Below are 19,202 nucleotides of genomic sequence, written 5' to 3'. Positions count from 1 at the left end.
CTTGCATGTTTCTACAAATTTCTTTTAATATGTACTTACCCTCTTGTCCAAAATTTTACCTATTTAGTTAAATTTAATGTTCGTTCAACTGCAACTCAACCGAAAAGAAAGACAGCCTTTATTAATTACTTGTACTTAATAAAACAATTTAAAAAATGCTAAGCTTAAATGTTGTCCATTCGTCAAATACGGTCATACGTCTTGATTAATATTTGAGCATGGACTAGCGGGAATAACATTTTGCTGCACCATCTTGCATGAGTGACCATAATATGTGTTATATATCTTGGAACGGATACCCCTTTTGGTTTTGCTGAAAGTGACAGGTGTCGTTATGGAACCCTTCCGCTTCATACCTAAACATACATACATGCAAAATTATAGATCTTAATTACAAAGAGTATTGGCCCTCCGTGGCCCCGTGGTTTTCCTCTAATCCCTAACCAATTTAGCTGAAACCTCTTATCCGTATTATCTCATACGAATCGATCCGATAGTTCATATCGAGAACTCCCCTGTATCTTTGTCTGATCAGAAAATTTGCACAGCTTCTTTTGGAGATTTAGCTGCATTTATAACACTGTTTTGTTGCTTATGTCGGGGATATCGAATCAAATAAAACATCGTTTAACGATCTTAAAAAATCACTTCTGTGTTAATAAGCATTTGACATTTAGGGTTCGATTGTGAATAGCAACCCAACTTCAGTTGCGTTACCCACGGGCAAATTTGTAATAAAAATTTCCATTTCTGTTTAGAATTGCATACTTTTTTACAATTTACATAGTAATTAAATGTCCAAAACACTGATATTGACTGCACTCTGGCAACGCAACTGCAGTTGATTTGCAATCCATAATCGAACCCATTAGATTTATTGCAAAATCTAAAAAAAAAAATAAAATACACTGTGTAAAAATAAAAAATATTTGTACTCAGCTGTTCGCATGACCTCAACTTCGTCGCGTTGAAAATGCAACTCTGCAAACAAAAGATAAAAAAGGATCTCTCAAAAGTTAAATAATTTTTAACTTTGACGACCACAACCACTACTTGAAGTGTGGCAATACAGAATGTCGCTCGTTTTCAAGCGAGTTTGTGTGTAGAGTGGCATTTTTGCAGCGCGACACTCTTGGTACAATTAGGAGGTAAAGTCATAAGCCCAACAACAACGAAATTAACGATACCACCTTATGGGGATGGTGGCGCAAATTCGCTCCATTCATTATCAATTCAAAAAGAAACAATATGTAAAAAGTCTTAAAAATCCAAACAAAGCATTTAACGTTCTAGTGGGGTTTGGATAAAACTCTGAAATTGGAAAATTTAATCAGCTAGGCTTATGACTTTTACTTTTAATTGTACCAAGGCGACACTCAAACAAAGCTCAACGCGCTCATTCTGTTTTGGCCTTATTACCATGATGCACTTGGTAGTGCCGCTTAGCGAAGCTTTTACGTAGAGAAGCTTTTACATACAGGGGCGGAAAAAATAATAGGCACAATAGTCACTAAGAATAATATTCAATAAAAACAAAGAATATGTGTATACTTCAACGAAAGGCTGAAGACCACGCTCACTAGGGCACTGGAGACTATTCTAGGTGCAATCGAGACGACGATAGGAAACATGGAAGAAATGGAAGAGGTTTCTGATCGTATACCTCAGACGACACTTGGGGTCGAGTGCGAGGCACTGCTTCCACCGGCACAGTCTTGGACTGACGGAAACCTATTATTGCCATCTAGAAGATGGCAGATACCTGACCATAACATGGTCCTGCAGGCGGAGATCCGGGCGATCACGGAATGCGTGAAGTGGTGTAGTGTTTACGCGAGGATGTCGACTATGAATATCTTTACGAACAGCAAACACGCCATAAAGACAATAACAACCAGGACAGTAAGATCACGAACAGACCGAGAAAGTAGACGATTTGGCAGTGAAGACTAGAGAACTGTCGTCAATAAACATGGTTAACCCGAAGCCTTTCGGGTCGACGTAGTCCGTGTTAAGGGCGTGGGCGACGAATACGCATGTTATCCTGTAACACAGCGAAACGGTCGGTAGAACGGCGAAAATCCTATGGGGAGATCCAGGCATAGAACCACAAGTTCACTTATGTAAAATAGGTGCTGCAGGTGATAGCATGTGTAGGGCATGCGGGGAAGATGGTGAGACGTTGGAGTATTTCCTATGTCATTGCCCGACTATCGCGTCTAACAGATACCGGGACTTAGGTGGGGTCACAATACCAGACATGAACCATCTTAGGGACAAGGCATGGAAACAAGGATTTTGTAAGTACCACAGAATTCCTAACTTAAATTTTCTTTTTCGAGGTTACTTTTTAAGTATTTAGAGCGCTCAAAAAGCCGATTACTGGCTTAGGTGATTTCCGATTTCCAATCTAACTTAATAGAAAGAGTCAAAATATCAAGAAATTCAAAACGAACGTACGAATTGACGCAAACTAATGGGGTGTCGCCCTCGAATGTTTCGCCAAGCTGTCGAGTTAGCTAATCCAAATCCGGGATATAACCATAGAACATTTTTTTAGTGGTGACTATCCCGTCTTTGATGCTGGCGACATTTGTGTATATTCATGCATACAAAACTATTCTACATATAGGTGTTGTTAGCAGCACGGCGCTCGGACTAGGCAAAAAAATGGTCCCTGATTATTGGACTAAAACTTTAATAGGACTTCACGCATTAATATGAAAGAAGTATGCCCTGTTCCTTAATAGAATGTTTGTGGGAAAATTTTTGTTAAATGAAATAGTACAACCGATTGCCGTTGAATAGTATGCTAGTTCTGCGATTTGTATAACCTCAAGCAGGGTATTAAATAAATAACGCGATGAACGGTCTCTGATTGGTTCGGAGAGTTTTCTGCCCTTTTTTAACTAATGGTCGAGTGTACGTTTGACTGTTCTGCAAGGTGTTAGTAGTTTTGCTGGCGGTTTTATTTGGCAACTAAGTTTTCTCCTGTTCTACGTTGAACTACAAATCTGACAATCCGACAACTACAAGTCTGAATTAAAGGTCTTTTTCGAAAAAGATATGATATTTTTTAATAGAAAAACCAATCTAAATTGTACCAAAAAAAAAAAATAAAATGAACACCATTATTGTTTAATACTATTCGAGAATATATTATGTATTTCTATTGTTGTTATTAATATTTTCTTTTGTGTTTATGTCTGTGTATATTTTATCTAAATAACGATACAGATGTATGAGACGATTTGCGATGGTTGCGGCTGGTTGGTTTTCCGGGTCTTTGATGGAAATAATCGATAACAAATATGTATTGTAACTTGCTGCATTGGTATTTATTAATGTATTCTTGAATGTTTTAACTTGGTTAGGTTGCTCCCCGCAGAGAATATACATACATTTATAATGATTATTACAATTTACGGATCTAAAGAATACCCAATTGATGTGTCTTTCTGAATGATTGTAGTGGTTGCTAAGGTCTATGTGTGGGAGCAGTAGAGAAGGGTGGCTGAGATAAAATTGTTTATGAATTTCATTCACAGTAAAGAAAAACATTGTAGTAATTTTGAGTAATTATTGTTTGCTTTTGTGGTGGTAACACTCTATACTTATATGCATTATTAATTTGTTGTTTATGCTTGAGAAGAATGGTTTGATAGTTCATCCTTTTCCAACTCAAATCGTATGGCTTGTGGTTCGTAACAATGAACACGATCACTTGCTCATGTGGTCCGGGGCCAACATAGCTCATTCGCGTATCTTTCTTTTGCTACAACTAACTATAAATTGTATTTTGTTTTTCGAAAAGAGAGATTATTTGTCTTAAAAAGTGTTTTTAACTTTTCAAAGTAAGAAAATAGGAAACAAAATAATATGGTACATTACACAATAAGGGTTACAAAGATAAATATATATATATATATATATATATATAAAAACCAATACATTATATAAAGCATTGTAATGAATGAATAAAGGGTATTTTTTAAATAACTTTGTGTTTTAGGAATACATGTGTGTGTGTGTGTAGTCTAAATTAAATATATATATTTTGTTTATATTTATTGGAATTATTTTAATAATTTTGCAAACATTTGTTCAATTGCTCGAATCGATTGAAACTTGTTTGATGTGTCAACGAGGAATTAACAAAAACAACATAGGATCTTGTAATAGGTCTTTCTTCTTTTTTTTTTCGTGCGCAACATTGCTTGCTGTTGTTCAACTCATTCCGGATTGCATAAATCGAAACGGACGCAGATATAATTTAGCAACGTGTTTCATAGAGACCACTACGTCCAATGTAGCGCACCCATTTGACCACATCGTGGTCGGAGTAATTCAGTTTGGGCTCGAATACTTTCAAATAGCGCACTTTAAAGCCGGATGGTGCAAAAGGTACTTCAAAGTTCATAGAGATGGGTGGACGGGTCCACTTCTTTTTCGTATCGGTCTCAAGAAGTTCTATTTCTGCCGAGAGTTGAGTTTCTTTCATGCCGGCCATACGTTTGATCTTCCAGACTATGGCATTTTCGGATGCCTTATACTTGGCTTTGCCCTTCAAACAGATCAGTTGTACCCCCGAAGTGTTAAGGGGTGTGGGAATTTTAACCTCAATCTTTTGTCCCAATAGAGAGGGCTTGAAATTGGATTTCAAGACCACTTTTACTTCCATTTTGGTGCGTCCGACTTCACGCACCAGTGGTATAACACGGAATGGCAGCGAAATATCTTTGGTTGTACGATAGCGCATCAATTCGAATTCACCGTCCGGCGGTATAAAGCTAATTGAATGCTCCGTTTCAAATTTACTAAGTTTAACGCATTGATGGAATTGACAGTCGTCAATAACCACCACCGGTTTGCCGGAACGTGAAGTATCCGCCTCAGTGTTACCAGATAATCCACGACCTCTAGATTCCATAACAATTTTGTCATTAATACCGAATTTGCATTCAGGCATACCTAGAAATGGAATTTAAAGATCGAAAATTATTCCACATGTCGCTGCTGTTGGTGTGTGCTTCGTTGTGTCTAGCCCCGGTCACAGCTATCGAATCGCTTTGAGGAATACATTTGAAAATGATTTGGCTATGCATTCCTTAAAGCGTTTCGATACCTACACTAGAAATTGTTAAGTACCCCCCCCGTAACTGTTCTTCTCAACTACAGTCCACTAAAAGTTTTCCCAAATTTGTTTCTTTTTTTTTTGCCCCGATTTTCACAACCAATGGATTCTATTATATTATGCGAAGATTAGCCAAAGCGGCAGTTAAAGGTCTGAAATTAACGTTGGCGGCACTGTTCCTGTGAAATAAAAATCTAGAGAAGGATTTACTTACCCGACAGATACGATTTCATTACTACCCGACCAGCTACGTGAGCTGAAAGCACTTGCCCTTGAGGACTCATTAATAAATTAACATATTCCAATACATCCAAGAATAATTCGTTTCGTCGGTATTTTATACCCTCACGTCTCCAACCGATTTGACCAGTTACCTTCAAAAATAAAAAAAATAAAAAATAAATATATATATATATAAATTATTAAAACAATTTTAAATAAATTGTGTTTTTGTGCGGACTGTGAAATGGGATGCCGATCCAAACCACAGAGGTAAAAAAAGATTATATATAGAAAAATAAAAGCAGCACATCTTATATAATTTTTCATTGTCTGCGCCACACAATACACGCAATAAAGGACTTTCTACGTTATCTAAGGCGAAGGTATTGTAAGATTTAATTGTATTTTTCGTAATTTTTAAGATTAGGTTGGCGATTCAAACTGGTATCTTATTTCGTTGAACATATATACAAAATTCTTTAAAAAGCTAGGTAGGACCGACCATTATTGTCTAGATTTTGGCCTTTCATCTATTGTAAATATGTTTTGGTCGGCTATTTTTGATGTGAGGTAGATAAAGTTGCTATCTCAAAGTTGTAGTTCCCAACCTTATCCAATTTTCTTTATCTGATCGGATTTACAGGGCTTTGTGTGAGTTAATATTATGCACTTTGTCTTATCTTCATTTATTGCCAAGCCCACTTTCGTTGATTACCTTTCGATGCTTTCAAAGGCTGCGATTGCTTCTTCCGGCGACAGACCTATAACATCGATGTCGCCGGCATAGGCAAGAAGCATATATTCTCTTGTGACTAGTATTCACACCTACGATAGCCTGTCTCTTTGTTCGGAGAGCTTCTTTCCTATTTTAATTGACACCAGTTTTGAAATAAAACGAAGGATAATATTGGCTAAAAGATGCTATTTTGGACTGAACAAGCAGATGAGAAGCAAATTCACCTCTCGACAGAAAAAAAAACTACACTTTACAAGAAATAAAGAAATCTTGCATGCCTTTTCGAGATAAATAAAAATGTTTTAAAAATAGGTGGACAAAATAATAAGCGCATTCAGCAAACTGTCAACTAAAATAAGTACATTCAATATTTTTAGGATAAATTCTTATTTGTCCTTTTTATATTATTAATATCCGGTGTACACACCGGCACATGACTACAGATTTACGACAGGTTTCAATAGAGATTTCATACCAAAATTTCTTTACAAAATTCCAAAATTGCGCATTTAAGTGCACCCCAAAGGTTTTCTATTATATTCAGGTCGGGCGACTGTCTAGGCCAGTCAAGCAGCTTTATCCTATTTTCCTGGTACAAAACTTTGACATACCGGTATGTTTGGATCCTTAAAACATTAATTGAAGGGGCTTTCCTCGTTTTCCTCGGCAAATGGTAGCATTTGTATGTTCTAAATAGTTTTTGTATACAAATCGTGTCATAGTGTCACAAATATGATATATTGGACCAATCACCATACCAAGAGGATCAGCACCTTGCCATTTTGTTGGCACCACCGTTTTTAACTGTCTTAACATTAAATTTCATTCCCTTGGGGCGACGAACATTCCTCCGATAATCATTGTCAAATAAATTTATTTTGGTTTCATCGCTCCACAAGATATTTCGCCATTTTTTTCATGTGTGGTTCCGGATTCAAATGTTCATCATCAAAAGAAAGCCTCGTCAAATTCTTTTCGAAGCAGTGGCTAATTGACCAAATCTCCTCCGAACCGTTCGAGCAGATATTACATTGCCTATGTCAGCAGAAATTTCCCGATATGATTTAAAAAGAACCCTTTTGCCAAGGGTGACAATATAGCAATTAATTGTTGGCGTTGTCTCTTTTGGTTTACCGCGTGTTTCTTAACTTCTTTTAAGGTTTCAAAGCATTTTGTACAAAACACACAGATCTACCCAAAGATATTGCTATTGTTCTTCTTCTCCCTCGTTTTAAAAGGTGACACTAAGCTGCCCTCTTCTGGGTAACAATGCTAACAATGCTCAACCCATTTATCAATAAATTGATTTAACTTGTTTTATATTTCGTAAGCATAGTTAATAAAATAACCAACTTTAATAAAATGACCAACCAGTGATGGAAAGACCAAATTATGTTTATGTGAGTATTATTGTATGTGTGTCAGTGCTGCCAACGTTAAAGTACAAAGCAATTAGCGGGAAGAGCTTATTATTTATCCATAAGCTAGCGAATCCGCTATACTAGTAAATAAAACAACCCATATATGAAATAGCTTTAAAATACGAACGTCCACAACACGAAGTAGTTTACACTGTCCGTGTTCTTTGATTTAAAAGCACTCGGCAAGTGGTAAATATAGTGAAATCAAAAATTTTCCTAATTTTTTCCCCACACAAATTTTGGCACAAATATAACACAAAAACAAAAATAACGGGGTTTTTTCATCCCTTTAAGCTGCGTATTCTGTTCAGCTTTTTAAGCAGATTACTGCAAAGTCATTATAAGAAAACGTCGGCTAAAAATAGGCGGAAAAGCGGTACTCTCCTTATCGTGATGAAAATGACAAAAAAAAGTAAAGTGGTAACACTTGAAACTATTGCCGGTATCATTTTTGTATGTTTTATTGATTTCAATGGTACGTTTTTCTTAATTTATTTGCAAAAAAATAAATTAAATAGAGAACACAATAAGTGCAGATAAAAACAAGAAGCAAAATCGAGAGATAAGTTTATATGGAAGCTGTATGAAGCTATTGATCGAATCTGACCATATTAGATACGTATGTTGAAAGTCATAAGAGAAGCCGTTGTACAAAATTTCCGCAAAATCGGATGAGAATTCCGCCCTCTAGAGGCTCAAGAAGTCAAAATCCCAGATCGGTTTATATGGCAGCTATATCAGGTTTTATACCGATTTACGCCATACTTATAACAAAACACATCATGAAAAATTTCAGCCAAATCGGATGAGAATTACGCGCTCTATTGGCTCACGAAGTCAAGATCCAAGATCGGTTTATATGACAGCTATACCAGATTATGGACCGATTTGAATCTTACTTAACACAGTTGTTGGAAGTGATACCAAAACACTACGTGCAAAATTTCAGTTAAATCGGATGAGAATTGCGCCCTCTAGAGGCTCAAGAAGTCAATACCCAAGATCGGTTTATATGGCAGCTATATTAAAAGATGGACCGATTTAAACCATACTTAGCGTAGTTGTTGGAAGTGCTACTAAAACAATACGCGCAATTTCAGTTAAATCGGATAAGAATTGCGCCCTCTAGAGGCTCAAGAAGTCAAGACCCAAGATCAGTTTATATGGCAGCTATATCAAAACATGGACCGATTTGGCCCATTTACAATACCAACCGACCTACACTAATAAAAAGTATTTGTGCAAAATTTCAAGCGGCTAGCTTTACTCCTTCGGAAGTTAGCGTGCTTTCGACAGACAGACGGACATGGCTAAATCGACTTAGAATGACATGAGGATCAAAAATATATATACTTTATGGGGTCTTAGACGCATATTTCGAGATGTTACAAACAGAATGACGAAATTAGTATACCCCCATCCTATGGTGGAGGGTATAAAAAACGTCTTTTGGTATGGAAACAAAAACATTTGATTGCTGTCAAATTCCGCTCGCGGAACAATTAAAAATTTCCGCGACTATTCGAAAGCGGAAGCAACGAAATTTGTCAAATAGAAGTTTGGAAATGAGACAAAGTCGCCACGTAAAAAACTAAACGTGCGTTACAACGTTAACCCTAACTAAGATGTACTTATTATTTTGCCCATGCGTGTAAGTTAAACGTCATTTTAATATTGTTGTCTTTAAAGTTTTAAAATAATTGCTCAATTTTTTTAAATGGACACTATGATCGCGGCTTTCTTTTAAGACAATTTTGTTCAAATCGAAACCTCTTAAACATTGGCTTTTTCAATGCACAATCTTTTGGTCTTTACAATTACTCCTCGAAATTTGATGAAATAAATAATTGTTTATGCTGCGGTTATCTCAACACAATCAGAGTGGCTGAAGCCTTTTGTGACTATCAAGGCGGATTTTAAGTTCGAAATGGAATAGGCAACGGTGGTGTAAGGTTCTTATCGTTGTGTGGTACTGTTTCAAAAAAACCTATTCTGTAGTGGATGAATTCGTTTATTTGCCTTCTAAAATTGGATTTCTGATATAGTTGCTAGATACTCAAAAATGATGATTCCATGAGAATTTTATTGTGATATTTTAGATTCTAGAAAGTACTCAGGTCTTAAATTACTAATTAACCCGCTGTAAACTTTCTGTACTTCATAACAATTAACTGACACATTACGACTGCTCGAAATTCACTATCTCTTGTAGACTACACTCTTGCCAGCAGCACCAATGCTGTGACTCAGAGCAGTCAGTTCAACTTTTCAGCCCTTGTTGTTGTTTTTGTTGTAGCCACATGACATGATGTTGGCCTTGATGGCCATTGGCTATTTAAATGCACCAATAACTCGCCTTATCACATCGAGCACCGTAGGCACTCAATATTTCATTCATTCATGCTTGTACAATATCGGTTGTCAACTGGTATCATGCTTGTACAATGTCGGTTTTCAGCTATGTAGAAGTAATAATTTTTATAAATCCTTTCGTGATAAATTCGTATAAATCAATATCGAAAACTTCTCAGCAAAGTTTTTGCTTCGAAGGTGTAAAAGAATTAAGTTTTGGGGATCTGGATGAACTCTAAAACTGCACCAAATGGTGTGATTTTAACAAAGGGCTGTCGCCAAAAAATTCAACTTTTTTCCAACACCATTTCATCGTATTTTACTCCCTTTTTTAGTGTAGTGTAGATTTAATGTTTTCAATGTTTTTCAATTTCGGGTTATAAAATTGGATTTAAATAAGGTCTTGGCAACTAATAAAATAAAAAACTTTTAAATAAAAAGCGACAAAAAAATTTGCAAGAGAATGGAGAACCCTCTTTTTTGCACCTAAGAGTTGGTACTCTATTCGAATTGAATATAAAAAATTAACATGTGAAATGAAAAATGTATGGAAAATGTAAATGCTTTTTTTAGGCTAATGGCTTAAAGGTAAAAATTTGGCACAATTAATCCTAGCGTAATAAAATGACAGAATTATGTTAGCGCAGAACATTTGCCGGGGTGGGGGGTATACTAATCTTGTCATTCCGTTCGTAACACATTGATCTGCGATCCCATAAATTATATATATTATTTATCCGTTCTTCTGTCCGTCTGTCGAAATAACGATGGCGGTCAAACGAATAGAGCTTTCTCCTTGAAATTTTGGGCCGGCCATTATCAAATGGACCATATCTGTTCAGATTTCGATATATCTCCCATTAGTTAATTAGTATTTCGACTTGACTCCAGAGCCCATAGAAGCTGAATTTTTTATATATGGAAGCCGTAAAAAAAACAATATGTGCCCACATTATTTTTTTTACGGCTTCCAAAAATATAACCCAACATAGCTTCCTTATAAATCTATCTCCCGATTTCATATCCTGAGCCCCTGAAATCCGTAATTGATATCAGATTTGGCTGAAATTCTCACGTAGTGTTTGTTTTATTACTTATAATGACAAAATAAAATGCACCAATCCTTTAGTTGCGGGCATCACACTTAATTTTTTTATAAAAAAAATTTAATTAGTAAATCTTTAACTTGAGGGGATTATATTAGGGGAAACATTTTAATAGGGGAAAATGTTTATGGAATTTTAGGGATCATTCTCAAAAAAAAAACTTGTAACGGTGCTTATATTGTCAATTATTTATTTTTAGTGGTAGTTTTATACTATATTTTAATATAAATTTATGTATTTTAAAATTTTTTATAATTTTAAGTCTATCAATGTAAAACCCGCTTGGTTAATGTTTGATTAATCAAAATTGTATTGAATCGAATCAACACATGGTCAAATACATTGTATTATAGTAAAGGAAATTTTGGAATTTTGGAATTTTGAAAATATTAAGCCACCAAAGTGGCCATCGTAAATAATTCAACAGTATGACAAGGCAAAGATGTAGATATATAGAGAAATCGGGGTTTTGACAACGATGGTGCATTTTCATGTATATAAAACAAAAGTAGCTTTTTAATGGTCCAATATCAGATGCACTATTTTTACCATGGTTATACATCTAAGAGCCTAGATTTTATTTAACGGATAATAATTGACAAAGGAAACCTTTCCTTTCAAATTAAGCACTTCATACAAGAGATTATGCAAGATAACTTCTGCACCATAATGGGTTTCATTGAACAGGTAATGTAAGGGCTTTTTCATCCAAAGGCTGAGGTCGCACGAATTTATTTGTAGAAAATTGTTGGACTTGAATAGTCAAAAAAAAATATTCGTTTATTTAATATAAGGGTTTCTTTTAAACTGACAAGTAGTTGAAATTACAAAAAACTATATTTGTTGGCTTGAGGTCATAGGTGCAAAAAATTTTAAAAAAACATATGTTGTTGTTTTTATACCCTCCACCATAGGATGGGGGTTTACTAATTTCGTCATTCTGTTTGTAACATCTCGAAGTATGCGTCTAAGACCCCATAAAGTATATATATTCTTGATCTTGATTTTAAGTCCATCTAACCATGTCCGTCCGTCCGTCTGTCCGTCAAAAGCACGTTAACTTTCGAAGGAGTTAAACTAGCCGCTTGAAATTTTGCACAAATACTTTTTATTAGTGTAGGTCGGTTGGTACTGTAAATGGGCCAAATCGGTCCATGTTTTGATACAGCTGCCATATAAACCGATCTCCCGATTTTGCTTCTTGAGCCCCTACAAGGCGCTATTCTCGTCCGATTTTATTGAAATTTTGCACAAAGTGTTTTGGTGGCAATTTCAACAACTACGCTAAGTATGGTTTAAATTGGACTATGTTTTGATATAGCGCCATATAAACCGATCTTGGGTCTTGACTTCTTGAGCCCCTAGAGGGCGCAATTCTCTTCCGATTAAACTGAAATTTTGCATGTAGTGTTGTGGTATCACTTCCAACAATCACGCTAAGTACGGTTTATATTGGTCCATGTTTTGATATAGCTCCCATATAAACCGATCTTGGGTCTTGACTTCTTGAGCCTCTAGAGGGCGCAATTCTCGTCCGATTTAACTGAAATTTTGCAAGTAGTGTTTTGGTATCACTCACAAATGTGCTAAGTATGAATCAAATCGGTTCATAATCTGGTATAGCTGTCATATAAACCGATCTTGGAACTTGACATCTTGAGCCAATAGAGCGGGCAAATCTCATCCGATTTGGCTGAAATTTTGCATGAGGTCTTTTGTTATGACTTTCAATAACTGTGCTAAGTATGGCGTAAATCGGTATAGAAACTGATATAGCTGCCATATAAACCGATCTGGGATCTTGACTTCTTGAACCTCTAGAGGGCGCAATTCTCATCCGATTTGACTGAAATTTTGTACAACGGCTTCCCTCATGACCTTCAACATCGTGTCTAATATGGTCTGAATCGATCAATAGCTTGATACAGCTCCCATACAAACCTATCTCCCGATTTTGCTTCTTGAGCCCCTACAAGGCGCAATTCTTATTCGAATGAACTGAAATATTACACAATGACTTCTACAATGTTCAGCATTCATTTATGGTCCAATAGCATAACAGTTATTATTCAATACTCTATGTTTGTCTAAAAAGAGATACCGCGCATAGAACTCGACATATGCGAACAATGGTGGAGGGTATATAAGATTCGGCCCGGCCGAACTTAGCACGCTCTTACTTGTTTAATACTTAATTATATCTTTCCATTTTCCGATATTTCGAAACATCGCCGATGTTCGTCCTCAGGGTTTTGCTCTTTTAGAAAAAAACAGAAAAAAAATAATTAACAAACTTTACTAACAACATTTACTAAAGGAATTGCAAATGATTACTTATTCACCATGGAGTTACTTCACAACTAAAAGCTTGTATTTGCTTGTGTGCACAGTGTTCTGTATCTGTTTTGTAGTTTATTCTGTCTTTTATAGTGTGTAACATTATACGTTGGATCTACTTTTTTGGTTGTTTTCTTTCGTCACGATATCCACATCTTTCAAATTCGGTTTGTGGCCTGTTACCGAACCGTGAGCTGCAAGAGCCGTCTTTTGTTCTAAGGGACGAGCCTATCGGTGGCCTCTTGGTCCGACTTGTGTCCAGCTAGCCTTGTCGCAGCAAAGCGAGCCTCGCACTTATCTTTTTCACAAAAATGTCATTAAAATTTAAAAAAAAAAATCAAAGTTTTATTAAAATTTTGTCTTAAGAACAAATTTCATTAAAATTTTGTCTTTAAAAAATGTTTCATTGAAAGTCCTTTATCGAATTTCTTTTCGATAAAGGACTTAATCATCAATCCCATGGCAGCCGATTGTACGAACCGGATTGTCCCAATTTCGACAGAAGCAAAGAAAATTTTGAAGTTTATAAAACAGACTTCCATGTTGCTAGTTGTGAAAAGATATGCAGGTTTAATTTAATTTGCGAGCGGCAATAACGAGCTGCATACAGGCATTTGTATATGATTTATTGATGATTTTGTTAAATATATCATATTGTCACATTGCCATTGGAAAATTAATGTCGAAAGAAATTGGCAAAACAAATATTTTGATTTGAGACATTTGCAACTTCTATGTCTAATATTTGTTGGACGGCGTCGGCATCAGTAATCATTCGGCTTTTACATGTTAATAAAAACTTGGTACAATTAAATCAGGCCAAAGGGGGTTAGCATGTCCGCCTATGACGCTGAAAGCTTGGGTTCGAATCCTGGCGAGACCATCAGAAAAAATTTTCAGCTGTGGTTTTCCCCTCCTAATGCTGGCAACATTTGTGAGGTACTATGCCATGTGAAACATCTCTCCAAAGAGGTGTCGCACTGCGGCACGCCGTTCGGTCTCGGCTATAAATTTAATATGTGTAATGTTTGCCCCTGTTCCTTAGTGGAATGTTCACGGGCAGAATTTGCATTTTAGAATTAAATAATTAATCCAAAGATACTTCTATCTGTAAACAATGCACAAGTATTTAATTGTCCATATTGCAAGCTTACTAAACAATTGTTTTTAAGCAAGTCTGGGGTTGTTTTCAATAAATTTTTATTATTTAAAATAGCTTGGCTTGTTTTTGCTCAGACAGAAATGTCAAAGATTTGTATAATAAGAAAGTAACCGGTCGGCACAGCAAAATGTAAACTTTTTCTCACCAGTGTAAAAAACACACCCCACGTCATTTTACATCTCACCATAGGAAATTGCTACCGAATAGCACACCCCCAAAGACGGAATTCAATCTTTTCATCGAGGGTCATGATTCTTTGCCAAAAGTAAATAAATACTGTTTTATTTTGTTGAATTTCCTTGCTCCACAATCCAAAGAACAAAATTGTCAATAAAAACGCTTTTAATTATTTAAGGTTGCCTCGCCTATAGCAAAAGTGTAAAACTTTGCTTTTATTTTGCACATTCATTTTGCCACTAATTGCAATTAATTTTATATCTAAGAGCCAACATAGCTACAAAGTGGGATACATATTGTAGAGATACAATCCCCTATTGGTACAGTACTGCTCTAGTAATTTTCGTCTATATTACGGTTTAACAATAATAAATTTACTTCAGATGTTAAAAATGTTGCTTGCTGTATATCTATAGATTATCTGCAAACATGGAAATTTTCGAGACACATTTTAGAGAAGTTTTCATGGCCATAACACTTCTATTTGAACGTAATACGTAAAATGTTTGTGTACTTATGGTGCTATGTCATTTTATAATAAGAAATCAATCATGGCAGCCGGTTTTATGTACCGGATTGACCCGATAATTCCTTCTTCGGCAAGGGCTGCCGCCTCAGTGTACCACACACTGCTACTACAACAACAACAACATAATAAGAATTACCAACAGACCGAAAAGAACCATTTGGCGATTTGGAAAGATATTAGTAAACTCTACGTTTGTTAAAAAAAAAAACTAAGAAACATTTCGAACTTCATTTTTATTATTACATAATGGCATAGTTACGTTGCATGTTACTGCTCCAAAGCAATGACAAGGATTTTAAACTTATAGGTACCTAGATATTGGAAAATTGTTATTAATTTTTTTATTTTAATTGTTCCCCATATTTCTTTTAGACTTTTTATACCCTACACCACTACTGTGGTACAGGGTATTATAACTTAGTGCATTTGTTTGTAACACCCAGAAGAAAGAGAGATAGACCCATTGATAAGTATACCGATCGACTAAGAATCACTTTCTGATTCGATTTAGCTATGTCCGTCTGTCTATCTGTCGTGTTTTTTGTCCGTCTGTCCTTGTTAGTTTGTGTACAAACTACAGGTCGCAATTTTTATCCGATCGTCTTCAAATTTTTTAGGGGCATCGTTTTTTGGAGACGAGGCATATTGAAATTGGAAAAAATCGGTTCAGATTTGGATATAGATGCCATACATATGTACGTCCGATTTTGACTAATATTGCAATAACGTCCTCATTTTTTTACCTAGATTTATTTTATTACTCTAGAATTTTTCAGAAACCGGTTCAGATTTAGATATAGCTCCCTTTTATATTAATCGTCCCATTTTCATTTTCCCATTTCTAGAGCCTTTGCAACTGCATTTATCAGCCGATCTTCTCAAAATTTTACATAACGCTTTCTTTTGTATAAAGCTTCCACGTATATGTTCGCCAGATTTGAACTAATATTACAATAATTTGATCATTTTTTAACCGATTCTCAAAAAATTTACCAAAAATTGTTTCCCTTATAAATCCCGACAGAAAGCGGATCAGATTTAGATATAGCTCCCATATTGTTTTTCATATTCTAAACAGATTTACTTTAAATTGTATATCTTCTTTTATGACTTTCACTATGTGTGCCTATTGGGTTAAAGTCGGTTCAGATTTAGATAAAGCTCCCATATATATTTTCGTCCGATTTTGACTAATACTACAACAGTTTGGTCATATGTTAGCCGATTTTAATAAAATTTGGCACGAAGTGTTTTCCTATGGCTGTTCAGATCGCTGCTCCCTTATAAATGTAGTTCTCGATTATGAATTTTAAGTCCTCTGCAATAGCATTTATCATCCAATCTTTGGGGCTCGGCGTCGTGGACCCCCTAGGGGCTTTTAGAAAAATTTAAACCTGCGTCCCTTTTTAAAAAATAATTACAAATTTTTAAACACGAGTTATATGCAATAATTAAATAAAAATAAATGGATTTTTTTAAATCCCTTTAGCCCATTCCCGCTGTTGGACATATGGAGGAGGAGAATATATCATTTTTTCCCACTTTGGAAGGCAAACAGTTTTATTTTAAACACTTTTGACTATTTCCAACTATTGGACTTATGGAGCAGGAGAAAATCTTCAACCCGGTCAAAGGCCCCCAAATTCCTCCAAGTGTGGAAGGCAAATAGAATTTTATTTAAAATAAGAAAAACAATCTCGTAAATTTTCCAAATTTGTAATCATATCATATCATATCATATTTGTAATCTACCAATCAATACCTTTCATTTGATATCCATATTGCGTAGGTTAGAACACAACTTCCCTAGGGGGGAAAACCGGACTTCATATTCATGTTCCTGGGGTCATTTTAGTGGGGTATCCAAAAAATTAGTTTTGCGAACTAATCCGTAATACAATTTTTCGAAAATAAATAAATAAAATTATACATTTCAAACTAATTTAAATTGCCACGACTTAGTCTGCACACTCTGGCTTCTCCCGACTTTAGCCCGCCCTTACTTGTTTAAAACTGTATGAACTCAGCCTCAATACGTTTCCCAATTTCAAACGCCCGCATTTTTACTTATCATGACAGTGGAAATATAAACAACATAATTGCCACACATACATTCATCATACTTACTTGAGATGTGATTTGCATCTGTTCTTCCTTCGTTGCCGACTTGATGCCCTGCTGAGTAATGAACGTTTTCAATGTGCCCGGGTCTGTGTTTTGGGGATAACCAAAATCCAGAATCTCATCGAGCAGCTCGTAGATCAAGACGAAGTTATTCTTAATATTTTCCTCGGATATTTTGCCAAAATACGATTGCATGACCTCTATGATTTTCAGCAAAAACTCAAAGACCATGGCAGCGTTAACATTTTGTTTGGTCACAGCAGCCAACCAAATATTGGCACGCTAAAAAACCGACATAAAAGTTTTGTAAAAAAAAAAAAAGAAAATACCGATAAAGAATCTAGAATGTCGAAATCATAATTGATGTGGGAGTTGGTAGCTCACTGACCTTTATATGGAAAAAGCTGGTACGTGCAATGTTGGTGACGGGCGAACGAACCTGCTGACGAGCATGGATAACGTTGACCCTAAAGGCATCCACGGCATTGCGACCAATGTCATCGCGATAGACACGGCTGATGAGCACCTCGCCTTTGTGGTTGTATACAAACAAACCACCAATCATTTTTCACTTGATTTAGTGTGAATTCGCAAAGCCAATAATCTCTTTGTTCAAACTCCTTGGTTGGTGGAGTAATATGCTCCAGTTTTTATCTAATATCTTAATTAAAATTTGTCTAATTAAGATGGTTGTTGGTGGTTGCACAAATTTCTCTATAATTTTCAATTTCTTCTTTCGGATCTACTCCCCTTTTTTCCTTTGATGACAGAGCAAGTACTCGGTGCTGAAGTTACTGGGTACTGGGTTGCCAAACTTTTAACTAACTTTGATACGTCAAGTAAAAAGGCTATTGTAATTATATCGTAAATGTAGGAAAACGTGTCAGCTGTTTTGTTTTGCCTTATGAATGTACATGCAAACCCAAGGCCGATATAACAAGATGGTCTCACGTGAATAGGTGTTAAAAGCCGACCTGTTTTGACAATGTTAAGATGACAGATTTCTTTCTCGCATATTCTCTGCTCATGTACGCACACGCACACAAAATTCATTGTGTGTGTTGGCAAAACGTCGATCAGCTTGATGACAACATGGCGGAATGTTTTGCTAACACACACAAACAACAGAGAGAATGCAAGATAACAACAAAGAGAATGCAAACAAAAATCTGACATGTTAATACCTGCAAACCCGGCCGGCTGCTAACAGCCGTTCGCGTGAGACCGCCTATTTTAAGGCTTCATTAAGTTTTGTGAATAGGGCCGAAAAATTTAATATAAAGTAAAATAAATAATAAAATTACTAGTAATATATACAATTTAATTTAAAGGAAAATATACAAATATTTGTATATTTGCTGTTTTTTATGCAAGACAGATGTTCTAAGTAAAATATTGGCTGATTGTTGTACTCATATTTCAATAAGAGGGTTAAGTCACTTGCCCAGCTGATGGAATTTTCCAACTCCAGAACTATATCCAAATACCACTACAACGTCGAATGCTTTGTTTGGATTTAAATTTTTTCTCATTTTGTTCTTTTTCTTATTTATCCTCTGCGCCACCGTAGGGCAGTTGTCATTTGTAAATGTGACGCATATACCCTTGTTTTCACCAATAATATTACAATGACCGCACACCATGATGTGCCATGTAATCTGGCCATTATCCGTTCAATTTATACTGGATAGCTGTGAGCACCACACAGACTGGAACATTGAGATTCGATCCAAGACATATTGACCCAGGTAGTGTACAGCAAACAGCTGAGTACAATTTTTTCTCTCGAAGTGCACTATCTGTCAACGAGTTTTGGTTGTGTGTGTTTTATAGTTAAGAACTATAACACACAAACAATGAAAAATAGCGCAAACTATTGTACACATACTCAAACTCAGAGTT

At 35.8% G+C, this 19,202-nt stretch overlaps 1 protein-coding gene across 1 annotated transcript; it reads right to left on the bottom strand.

The window, feature by feature from the left end:
- Window positions 1-3,314: 3,314 nt before the first annotated feature.
- LOC106083776 (AP-2 complex subunit mu) lies at window positions 3,315-18,079 on the bottom strand. The gene is made up of 4 exons (XM_013247028.2): window positions 17,689-18,079; window positions 17,304-17,582; window positions 5,349-5,508; window positions 3,315-4,971 (listed from the first exon to the last, which is right to left on the bottom strand). The coding sequence occupies exons 1-4, from the start codon at window positions 17,863-17,865 to the stop codon at window positions 4,274-4,276; spliced, it is 1,314 nt and encodes a 437-aa protein (XP_013102482.1). The 5' UTR covers window positions 17,866-18,079; the 3' UTR covers window positions 3,315-4,273.
- Window positions 18,080-19,202: the final 1,123 nt, after the last annotated feature.

Source organism: Stomoxys calcitrans, chromosome 2, assembly GCF_963082655.1.
Source record: "Stomoxys calcitrans chromosome 2, idStoCalc2.1, whole genome shotgun sequence".
Lineage (NCBI taxonomy): Eukaryota > Metazoa > Arthropoda > Insecta > Diptera > Muscidae > Stomoxys > Stomoxys calcitrans.
This window is presented reverse-complemented; position numbering and strand designations above follow the sequence as displayed.

Bases quoted from the DNA above. Each gene is read 5' to 3' on its own strand.
- LOC106083776 (XM_013247028.2), bottom strand. From the start codon at position 17,865: ATGATTGGTGGTTTGTTTGTATACAACCACAAAGGCGAGGTGCTCATC. The intron at 17,583-17,688 runs GTCAGTGAGCTA...TCGGTTTTTTAG, and splicing joins CCAGCTTTTTCCATATAAAG to CGTGCCAATATTTGGTTGGC. The intron at 5,509-17,303 runs GTAAGTATGATG...TTATTTTTGAAG, and splicing joins AGATGCAAATCACATCTCAA to GTAACTGGTCAAATCGGTTG.